Genomic DNA, 12458 nt, shown 5'->3' with positions numbered 1-12458 from the left:
TCCGTAATCTAGCATGGGTAGGATGGTCATCTGAATCAGGGTTAGTTTGGCAGCTGGGGTGAAAGAGGAGTGATTACGATAGAGGAAACCAGGTCTAGATTGAACTTTAGCCTGCAGCTTTGATATGTGCTGAGAGAAGGACAGTGTACCGTCTAGCCATACTCCCAAGTACTTGTATGAGGTGACTACCTCAAGCGCTAAACCCTCAGAGGTAGTGATCACACCTGTTGGGAGAGGGTCATTCTTCTCACCAAACAACATTACCTTTGTTTTGGGGGTGTTTAGAACAAGGTTAAGGGTAGAGAAAGCTTGTTGGACACCTTTGACGTTTGGATGTGATACGAGTAATAGATGTGTGTGGACGAATGATGGTTGTATAGTGACAGATAGACTACGGATTACCATTTTAGATGTACCTTAAAATGAACATTTAGATTGGCCAAACAGCATGTTCTCCTACCGCACAGTATGAGATTAGGTGGATGATATTTGTTATAATGAAGTAGACTGTGATTGTGAATTTGAGAGCTTCACTGTTCATGACTGTACGGTTATTTAAAGCCAGAGTGGTGTGTTACACTGCTGAGGCCAGGCAAGAGGCATGCTGCTGCCTCCAAACTGGCCCTGCTGAATAATGAAGAGACGAAGGAACGACAGAAGAGGTGACATTTGTGAATCATCTGTCCAAACAATAGACAGGGACTCTAGGAAGAAAATTAAATAGGGAAAGACACAATACAACAGGGTGTGGGATGAGAAAAGAGAGAGAGACCTGCATGTGACGGTGAGTGTGAGCCGAGGCCACACCTTTTCCCCAGCCATAGCCTTAGCTCTGGCTTCAGTGGTGCAGTGGAGAAATATGGAGCAGAATATTACTGGCAGGCATCCTGCACAGCCTGCAAGCAAATGTGTGTGTGTGACTCTGCTTATTACATCACACACCCTCGTTATTGCAGTTCTCAGCATAAATTAAACGTAGATGTTCCCAAATATATGAGTCTATTAATATGAATGTACAATTCTTCCTGAATTCCATTAGGTATTTGGAGCAGGCTTGCTTAAGGTACAAACAAAAGAAAAAGATATGAAAGGACATCCTGTCGCTCCTATTCTCTTTTCCGTCCCCTCTCCTCTGTGTTTGCTGCACTGCAGGGAATTGTTCATCTCTATTCCTGAGACATCCCTACAGCACTACTAACTATAGGCAGGCAAAGTTAAGAAACTCAGTATTACTGGGACGCTATCTGAACAACAGTGTTTGAATATGGCTTATAACGCAGTATTAGTAAATGGCCCTGTGTAGTCCCAGAGAACCAGTATTCTGACTCCCAGAGAAATGTTATCTATCAACAGCTCAGGGAGTGGACTGGGGAAATGGAATCACACAATAATAATATAATAATAATAACGCTGTACCAAACACTTTCAGCTAAGACAGGATAAAAAAGTACAACAGTAAAAATGAAACAACATACACAGCCACTTTATGAAATATGTCATTTCAGTGTGACACACACTTAATCTGTAAAACAAACAAGTGAAAAACTGTCTTTAATCAGAATCCTTATCCCAGCCACCCAACATAGAGGTGGGCTCTATGTAATCTCCTGCTCTCAGGGAGTAGGTGATTAACCAGGAGCATAACGAGACTCAATCCCCTCAACTGGTTCAGTCTGCCTCTAGAAGCACTTACAAAGAGTTTGAGAAAATATTGAAATCTTATTAAGGATTAGTATACCACACTTTTCATGAGGGCCTGCTGTAATATGGTGATACAAGACACTCTGAAATCTGTGAAAATGGCAGAGAGAAAAGAAAGAACGCAAATATGAGAGAGTGAGAGAGAGACAGAGACAGAGACAGAGACAGAGACAGAGACAGAGAGAGAGAGAGAGAGAGAGAGAGAGAGAGAGAGAGAGAGAGAGAGAGAGAGAGAGAGAGAGAAGAGCATGTGAAAGAGAGAGAGAAGAGACAGAGACAGAGACAGAGACAGAGAAGAGCATGTGACAGAGAGAGAGACAGAGACAGAGAGAGAGAGAGAAGAGAGAAAGAGAGAGAGAGAGAGAGAGAGAGAGAGAGAGAGAGAGAGAGAGAGAGAGAGAGAGAGAGCATGTGAAAGAGAGAGAGAGAGAATGTGAAAGACAGAGACAGAGAGAGACAGGGACAGAGACAGAGACAGAGAGAGAGAGAGAGAGGGGGGGAGCAGGGCTCTAGCCCAGACGTGTCTCCCTGAAGTTGCGGTATCGCTCTCAGTGCAGCAGTGAGCGTGAATCCTCCTGCCTTCCACACATAATGCAGGTGGGATTGCTCCAGGGCTCCGGCCTGCAGACCCAGGAGCTTCTAATCCATGTATCTGCCTCTGCCAGATGGGCCAGGCGGAACCACAGGCTTGACCCAATTACAGCTGGACTCATCTATGTCCTCTGTCAAGGACTCATGCTCAAATGACCCGTGGGACGGCATTACAGAAACATGCTATCATTTCCTATCCTCAGTGAGAACCACAACACACAGTCAGAGTTGAGCTCCGAGGAACAGTGGCATAAAATATATGCAATGCAGTCGCTAGAAATACACTGCAGAATGTATGGGCCGAATGCGTGAGATATGCTGAAGTGATGCATTGAGGTCAATGGGAGGTGTACATGTAAGTTTGAGATACACAAGCATCAGATGTTATGCAATGAGAGCCAAGATTATCTCTGCCCAGAGAGACTGTGGAGAAATGGCTACACAAGCTGTGACGGACACAGACCAAACACAGAGAGTGCAAAGAAAGGTTAACATGATAACATGGAGGTTAACTTGTGAGTTAAACAGGCAGGCAGGACCGTCTGTGACCATCTCTACGCACAGGCCCATCCGCAGGGGCCATGCACAGAGACAGAGAATGGGCACGTGAGAGCATAGCAATGATTCTATGATGATTAACCTACATGATTAACTGACCCACTGACATTGAGATTATACTGTACTTTAGATGAACAGGTTAATAACAATGAAAACCCTAAATTCATATCAATCCTAATTACAGTAGTTAAATGTGAGATTCCAATTGAAGCTGTTAAACAGATACGTGTAAAGAGGATCACTAGCATAATGAGCCTCAGCGAACCACAGTCTTTCACCACTCTAGTTCATAATCCCCCAGCTAAATAAATGACTCACATCAGAACTCATTGGAGATCAATGGGAATGTAAGGTTATGATGTTTTTCCCTTTCATCTGGAACTGAAATGATTAAAGTTCATTTTAGTGAAGTTGTGTAACATAAAATCTCCAATATCATCTTAAAGCCTATATAAATGTTGTAAGTATGGAAAGGCTGAGCTTTTGATGATCTGTGTTTGAGGAACATTAGTAAACCAGAAGGGTGAAGAACGCGGATGTGTAGCTCGGTGGTGTTGAAATAGGACAATACACTACTTCAGTGTATACTGTATGTCGCTGTCCACCCCGGTGATGCTGAAATAGGCCTACACTATAGAGTTGAAAGTGTGCCTTTGTGCTTCAGAAAACAAAGGAAATGAAGGGTCTGCAGCAACAACAATGGAAAAATAATAAGAATGGCTTATCAAGAAACACTTCCAAAAGGTCTATATTGAGGTAAAAAAAAAAGAGTTGGAGCACTCGACAAAAAAAGGGCAGAGATCAATTGATTTTTGTTAATTTTAATCAATTGTACAGGACACGAACAGATGACTGACGTTTCGACCTATACTGTACCTTCAGTATCCAAACGTTGAATGTTGTAGATAGAAATACCACGAATAGAGCCAACATGATTCCTTGTTCTTTACATCGGATAGGCATGTTTGTTGTACATTACATATTTCTATTTGAATGTTGCAAAATGTTGGGTCATACTGAACACAAGGCAGCACTGATGCTGCTTTCCACACCAGTGATGCTGAAATAGGCCTATATTATACCACAATACAGATGCTGCTTTCCACACTTGTGGTTCTGAAATAGGCCTATATTATACCACAATACAGATGCTGCTTTCCACACTTGTGGTTCTGAAATAGGCCTATATTATACCACAGTACAGATGCTGCTTTCCACACTTGTGGTTCTGAAATAGGCCTATATTATACCACAGATGCTGCTTTCCACACATGTGGTGCTGAAATAGGCCTATATTATACCACAGTATAGATGCTGCTTTCCACTATCGTGGTGCCGAAGCACTAATTCTGCTGTCCAGCTCCGTGGCTCTGGGATAGGCCTATACTTCCGTAGGCTACTAACGCTGATGAAGCAGCATTTGCTGTTGTGAAATTTGACTTCAATTCACAATTGAAGAAAATGTCAATGTCAATTGATCATCCAACAATAACATTTTGATAAAACCCAAAGCCACGAACAGTGAATTAATAAAACAGAGTAACAGAGATAGTACAAATTGTGAATAGTAAAAATGGCTCACCTTTATCTAAACTCAATGACAAAAAAAGCATTATGAAAAGTTGTCCTTACCTTCTCACTGTTTGGCAGAGTTCGAGTCCTCTGAAAAGTATCCCCTCCATTAATACTGATCAGCTCACCATCAGCAGGTGGAAACGGCGTTGGTGTGTCGGAGCTAAAACACACGTCATACTGCTGGTTAGATTTGGAGTAAGACCAACTGCCGTCAGGGTGCGTGGTGATCATTGGGGAGCTGTACCTGCTGAGACTGCCGTTTGACCTGTGGCATTTTACAGCTATTAAACTGATGAGGATCAGTATAAATATCACTGATACTGACACAATGGCGATGAGCAGATACAGATTTAAATCTGAGAAACTCTCCTCCTTTACAGGCAGCTGTCTGAAAGTTGTCTGCGTGTCACCTGTACTTTCAACGACCACAACATCAATAGACACTGTGGCAGACCGTGAAGGTTCGCCATTATCAGACACCAGAATGACCAACAGGTGAGTTTTTAAGTCATTGTCACTCATGCGTCTCTTAGTCCGTACTTCTCCATTGCTGGTTCCTATTCTGAAGAGATTGGTCCCCTTTGGTTCGGAGATGTGATAAGAAAGCAGCGCATTATAACCAGAGTCGGCGTCTACAGCCCTGATCTTGGCCACAAAGTATCCCGCTTCAGCAGAATAGGGAACGTTCTCAGAATTAACGGCGCCGTGGTCAGAATATGGCGGGAGAATCACAGGACTGTTGTCATTCTCATCCAGGATAAAAACGTTGACAGTGACGTTGGTGCTTAGTGGAGGAACACCAGAGTCCGTGGCCTGAACGTGGAACTGGAATGTGTTTATCTCCTCGTAGTTAAATGACTGCAAGCTGTATAGTTCACCAGTTAGAGAATTTATGTTTACAAACGGAAAAAAATGTGCGTCATTGGGTCCCGATATTGCGTAAGTAAGTTTAGAGTTTTCATCGATATCAGGGTCAGTCGCTGTCACGCTGCCAACACGAACCCCCGCTGGACTATTCTCTTTGATATACACGTTTAGTATGGGCTCTGGAAAGCTTGGCGCGTTGTCATTCACGTCAGAAATGTGTACAGTAATAACACTAGTGCTGGAGAGAGGTGAGGTCCCCTCATCTGTGGCTTTAATAGTTACATTATAAAGAGATGCACTCTCTCTGTCCAGAGGCCCGTTTACAACTAAAGAGAAATAGTTTTTATAAGACGACTGTAATTTAAAAGGAACATCTCCGATTACTTCGGACTTGATGAGTCCATTTTTCCCACCGTCTTTGTCTCGCACGTTTATTGAAGCAACAACGGTTCCTTTCTCAGCACTCTCTTTCAATGCGACAGGGGGTGACGTCACTATGATCTCTGGGGAATTGTCATTCACGTCAAGTACTTCAATTATGACTTTGCAATAGGCACTCCTTCGTGGATTACCTTTGTCTTTTGCTTGTACGCGGATTTCAAACGCAGGGTTTTCCTCGTGATCCAAACGCCCTTCAACTGTTAATTCACCAGTATGCTGGTTGAGTTGAAAGACATGCTGTGTGCCCATTTCTCCTTTCCCAGTGAATGAGTATTCGATTTCACCGTTCACCCCCTCGTCTAAGTCTGTTGCGTTTAAAGTTAGAATTAAAGTTCCAAATGCAACATTTTCTGACACTTGCACTTTATAGAGAGATTTGGAGAAAATCGGAGTATTATCGTTGGCATCTATTACGTGAATTACTATCTGTTGAGTTCCGGATCGTGGAGGTTTTCCTGCATCAACAGCAGTCAGTACAAGCTTTATCGCATCCTGTTTCTCTCGGTCTAAAGCTTTCTGTAGTATTAACTCAGAAGACACACTCTGCTCGCTGCCGCTTTGTACATCTAGAGAGAAGTGTTCGTTTAGACTCAGTTTGTAGGTTTTCACAGAGTTACTTCCAACATCCGTATCACAGGCGAACGGTAAAGGAAATCTGTCCCCTGGAAAGGCGGATTCAGTCATATTGACAACATGAATGGGCTCCGCAAACGATGGTGGGTTGTCATTTATGTCCACAATGTTTACTTCAATACGATGGATCTGCATAGGATTATTCAATATCGCCTCAACATCAATGGAGCATTTTACTGAGTTTGAGCAGAGGGCTTCTCGGTCAATTCTCTCATAGACAAAAAGATTACCTGTCTTCAAGTCGACATCAAAATACCTCCTTTCGGATCCCGTTACAATGTGAATCTTTCTCGAAACCAGTTCTCTCAACTTTAGATTTAGGTCTTTAGCGATATTTCCAACAAATGTGCCTTTATCTACCTCCTCTGAGACGGAATACACAAACTGTCCAGAACACAATCTCCATGAACAAAGCAGCAGAAGATATTCTATCCAAACACGTCTTCTGTGGTCACACATGCCCATCGCTGTACAAGGAATACTTATTGCAACAATACTCAAAGGGAAAAAAAGAACATAGCCTAATGCTGGCTCTGCTAGTCCGTGCTAGTACATCCAAAGTGATTGGACAAACTACAATTTCCCTCTCCTGTCGAAAACAAACCACTGGTTTCAACTCGATTCTTTTTTTTGTATTCACTAGAGGAGGAGTCCAGCATTATTCCTCCTAGTAATGATTGTCATGGTCAACAGCGACATCCTGTGTGTTCTGTATGTATAGGCTACAGCATAAATACTATTGACAAAACGAGTCTGCTGTGTGTCAATTACGCCACCGTGACTCTTACCAAACCAATTTGGCCAAATCTACCTTTTAAAGAGTACTATTTCAACTAAAAGGATAAAACCATAACAAGAACGCATCTTCGAACTATAAAAAAGCTGGGTTGGTCATGCGTAATTACGCATGAGTATCCAAAACGAGTAAGAGTTCTGCGACATTGCAAACATGACCAAGTAAATAATGTAGGGTGAGAGACTTGCTAGCACATGACAATATGGTACGAAGGGCTTAGGAAACTACCCCTGGCAGTAATGAGACTGCTGATAAAAAATGTACGTAAATGATGCAAATACTATACTGTTAGTTACTTCTTCAATAAACAACACCAAAAACTATACTATTTTGACAGGTTCAAAAAGAACACGGAGCAACCGTAATGCAGTAAACATGTTAGTATGAATGAGTCTGACAAAATCTAAAGCAATTTGTCGTATGTCGCAGTCCATAGAGCTGAATTGAAACGCTAAACACCTCAGCATTTAAAGCTGGATTTGACCTAACCTAAACATACCCAAGTACTATCTCGTCAAGTTAAAAGGGATGCAAATTAAGAAGAATTTGTAGAATATACATGCAAGATGATAACACTTTGTCAGTAAAAATACATCTAAACTCAATGACAAAAAATATTTATTTTGAAAAGTTGTCCTTACCTTCTCACTGTTTGGCAGAGTGTGTCATTTGAAAAGTATCTCCTCCATTAATACTAGCCACATCTGCCCACATCCGCATCCTCAGTCACTGGGTGAAAATAATCACTCTCCCACAGCAGCGTTTTCGTAAACATTTAATTTATGCCAGTGAATTTACCAAGAAAGAAGGTTTATAATAATTTATATCCAGTATCTCTATTTAAACGCGAAAAATGTTCAGATGATTGTGCGTAATGGCCTGCACTTCAGATTGTTCTCACACAGCTCCTCGCTGTCGATTATCTCATTCACAAATAGGACGCCAGTGTTTAGGTTCAAAACATAATACAATCTGAAACATATGGGACTCAAGTTTCTGAAAATTGAGGTTGAGGTCCTTGGCTATATTCTCAACAACGGTTCTCTTGATCACCTCATCTGAGACAGAATAGACAAAGAAGCAGCAGAATCCGAATCCAACAATATCCACAATGCACGGAAAGGCCCATCGCTATGCACAGACCTTCTGTGAGTTGTTTACAGTAGATTCATAATATTGCTAACATCGCGTTGTATAAGACAAATCTCTAGTATACCACGGTTGTTTCTACACACATGCCTATCTAAAGTGGATCCCCTGACTCTACCTTCAGCAGTGGGAGTTAGGGGAAGAATGAGCCCCACAATGTTGTCAGCTGAATATACGGTCGACAGCGACATAAGTGCTCCTACTGCGCTCTTAAACAAGAACACAGCCTTATCTGAGTTCTTCGCGGTGTTAGAATCTAACATGAGGGGTGTCTACACAACAAACAAATAAACAAACAACCAAATTGATCCAATGAATAACACTTTCTTCCAACATGTATCTTCTCGCTTAGCCCAACGTGCCAAACAGCGGATGACCAGTATAGCTAGACATGTGTTCACAGACCAGTTTTTTTTAACCAGGAAGGGCTCATTGAGATTTGAAATCTCTTTTTCATGAGCGTCCTGGCTAAGATAGGCAGCACCAAGTCATTACACAATTATAGACAGACAACATGAACAACTACAGGTAATCTAGTAAAAAAAACATCGAATTCACGGGAGTATAAGAAAATCACAAAACAGTAAATTAAAGACATTGACAGGTTAAGGAATCAGCATCAAAATCTTTCATCAATAATAAAAAAAAACACCAATCGGGAGAAGTTCTTCCAGTTTAAAAGTATTTTGTAAGGCGTTACAAGCCGATGGGGCAGAGTACATAAAAGTCCTTTTACCAAATTCAGTTCGGACATTTGGAACAGTTAGCAGGATAAAGTCCTGTGAAGGAAGAGAGTACCCACCACATTTATGACGAATAAAAATGGCAAATAAAATGGTGGTAAACCCAAAATGGCTTTGTAAATAAAAGTATACTGGTGACTGAGCCTACGAGAGCCTGGAGAAGGCCAGCCAACCCTGGTATATAAATAGTTGGTTTTGCAGTTTAAAATAAATCTGAATGCAATAAACAACTGAACTACTATATTTCGACAGGTTGGTATATTTATATAATAGAGGAGACTATTAATAACAATGCATCAATTTAATCGAGAAAACATGTTGGCAGGAATGAGACTGACACTAACCAAAGCAGCCGTATGTCGCTGTCCATGGTGCTGAACAGAGACGCCTAACAGCGTGCGGTATTGATTTTGAGCTTCTTTTTAGCTAACCAAAACCGCACCAATACAATTTGAACTGTCTTAGTAGTAATAAAGGATTTAAATTCGTGCGATAGATTTTTTGTTACATATTTAAGAAAATATTTACAAAGTGCAAGCAAGATAATAGTAATATTTCAGTCGGAAATAAAGGACAACGCAATGAAAAAAAGCGCCAAATGAATAGTTGCCCTTACCTTCTCTGTGTTAGGGAGAGTTCGCGTCCTCTGAAAAGTATCCCCTCCATTAATACTGATCAGCTCACCATCAGCAGGTGGAAACGGCGTTGGTGTGTCGGAGCTAAAACACACGTCATACTGCTGGTTAGATTTGGAGTAAGACCAACTGCCGTCAGGGTGCGTGGTGATCATTGGGAAGCTGTGCCTGCTGAAACTGCCGTCTGACCTGTGGCATTTTACAGCTATTAAACTGATGAGGATCAGTATAAATATCATTGATACTGACACAATGGCGATGAGCAGATACAGATTTAAATCTGAGAAACTCTCCTCCTTTACAGGCAGCTGTCTGAAAGTTGTTTGCGTGTCACCTGTACTTTCAACGACCACAACATCAATAGACACTGTGGCAGACCGTGAAGGTTCGCCATTATCAGACACCAGAATGACCAACAGGTGAGTTTTTAAGTCATTGTCACTCATGCGTCTCTTAGTCCGTACTTCTCCACTTCTGGTTCCTATAATGAAGAGATTGGTCCCCTTTGGTTCGGAGATGTGATAAGAAAGCAGCGCATTATAACCAGAGTCGGCGTCTACAGCCCTGATCTTGGCCACAAAGTATCCCGCTTCAGCAGAATAGGGAACGTTCTCAGAATTAACGGCGCCGTGGTCAGAATATGGCGGGAGAATCACAGGACTGTTGTCATTCTCATCCAGGATAAAAACGTTGACAGTGACGTTGGTGCTTAGTGGAGGAACACCAGAGTCTGTGGCCTGAATGTGGAACTGGAAAGCATTCACTTCTTCGAAGTTAAATGACTGTATGCTATATATCTCACCAGTTAATGAGTTTATGTTTATCATTGTAGACAAGGGTTTGCCATTATTGCCTTCTAAAAACGAATAAGACATCTGAGTGTTTTCATTCATGTCTGGATCATGGGCAGTCAAGCTGGCAATAAGCCCTCCAACGGGACTATTTTCCTTTAGATAAACATTAAATATAGTTTCTGAAAAGCGAGGCGCGTTGTCATTCACATCAGCGACGTAAACAGAAATGACACTGTTACTGGAGAGAGGTGGGATGCCTTCATCTGTAGCTATAACGGTTACATTGTACTGGGAAGTAGTCTCTCTATCTAGAGATCCATCTACCACTAACGAATAATAGTTCTTATAGGAGGACAGCAATTTGAATGGAACAGAGTCTACTATTTTACAGTGTACTTTTCCATTTATACCCCCGTCTTTATCAGACACTGTTATTAGACCAACTGCTGTACCTGATCTTGTATCCTCTCTGACTGCATTCATCATTGAAGTTACTGAGATCGCTGGAGCATTGTCGTTGACATCAATCACTTCTACCAAGACTTTACAATGCGTTGTGCGAGGACTAGCACTCCTGTCTTTGGCCTGTACATGCAGCTCAAACGCAGCATTCTCCTCGCGATCAATAGTTCCTTTAACTGTGATTTCACCAGTCACTTTGTTCATTTGAAACGCGTCCAATGTTTTTTCCTTCCCGTGGCTTATCAAAGAATAAACGATTTCCCCATTTACACCTGAGTCCACGTCGTTTGCGTTCAGTTTTATTAAATGTGTGCCAATTGGTATGTTCTCTGCTATACGTACTTTGTACAATTGTTTGCTGAAGACGGGACTGTTATCGTTCACATCTATCACATTCACTATTATCTGTAATGTCCCGGATCTGGCAGGTGTTCCTCCATCAACAGCAGTCAGTAACAACTCGATCACAGCCTGTTTCTCTCGGTCTAAAGCTTTCTGTAGTATTAACTCAGCAGACATGCTCTGCTCGCTGCCGCTCTGTACATCCAAAGAGAAATGTTCATTCGGGCTCAACTTGTATGTTTTCACTGTATTACTTCCTATATCAGCATCGTCAGCGTTGGGCAGGGGATATCTTTCGCCTTGAAATGTGGATTCGGTTATATTCAAAGTATGAACATTTATTGGGAATGAAGGTCCGTTATCATTCACATCTAGCACATTGATTTCTAAACGATACATGTTGAGAGGGTTCTGTGCAATGATCTCCAGGTTTAGAGAACATTTCACACTGGTCATACAGAGTTCCTCTCGGTCGATTTTTTCCTTCACAAACAGAGCCCCGGTCTTTAAATTCACATCAAAATACTTCTTGTTAGAGCCGGAAACAATCTGAAACATATGAGACTCCAGGTCCTGAACATTGAGATTCAGATCCTTGGATACATTCCCAACAACGGTTCCCTTGTTCACCTCCTCTGAGACAAAGTAGATAATCTGTCCCGAAGATAAATTCCATACGCAAAGAAGCAGTACAACCGGAATCCAGCGATATCCACAATGCACGGCATGGCCCATCGTTAAATCCACTGTTCACCCGACGCTTCTAGTGTTCTAAGAGCAGACATATATTTCAGAAAACAACCACATCTTATGCCGTCGCGGAAGGGCTGTCGTTTCAGATGGAATCTGACTGTGTGTTATTCTGACAAAAGCCTACACAACACTGATAGCCACAGAAGGAGGGGCCCAAGAACGAAATCAAGGTTTCATATCCACGGTCTACAGCGACACCCTGCGTTTTGCTTATTAAACGGCCATGACACTGCTCAATGAGAAAAAAAACGCATTACCTATGCGTCATATGTTAGCCATAAATAAAACAGTTTAATAGCAAATAAGTAAACCATATGTTTGAAATAATATATACTCGTTTTCATCTAGTATGTTGACAATTGTTTATGTGGTCCCTGATCTCGGAGGTTTTCCTCCATCAGTAACAGTCAGTACACGC

At 41.8% G+C, this 12458-nt stretch overlaps 1 protein-coding gene across 2 annotated transcripts in view; it reads right to left on the bottom strand.

Annotated features, from left to right (window-relative positions):
* LOC118377870 (protocadherin alpha-C2-like) overlaps positions 1-12093 on the bottom strand; it is a 41567-nt gene extending 29474 nt beyond the window's left edge. Inside the window, exon 1 of one of the 2 annotated variants that reach the window (XM_035764808.2) lies at positions 9671-12093. In XM_035764808.2, the coding sequence (XP_035620701.1) occupies positions 9671-12022 (2352 nt within the window). In that variant the 5' untranslated portion in view covers positions 12023-12093. Of the gene's footprint in view, positions 1-4482; positions 6922-9670 lie in introns of those variants that run through there. The other variant, XM_035764809.2, reaches the window with a different exon arrangement.
* Positions 12094-12458: the final 365 nt, after the last annotated feature.

The sequence above is a fragment of the Oncorhynchus keta genome, chromosome 11 (genome assembly GCF_023373465.1).
Source record: "Oncorhynchus keta strain PuntledgeMale-10-30-2019 chromosome 11, Oket_V2, whole genome shotgun sequence".
NCBI lineage: Eukaryota > Metazoa > Chordata > Actinopteri > Salmoniformes > Salmonidae > Oncorhynchus > Oncorhynchus keta.
Note: the sequence above shows the minus strand (reverse complement) of the source record. Positions and strands in the feature narration are given on the sequence as shown.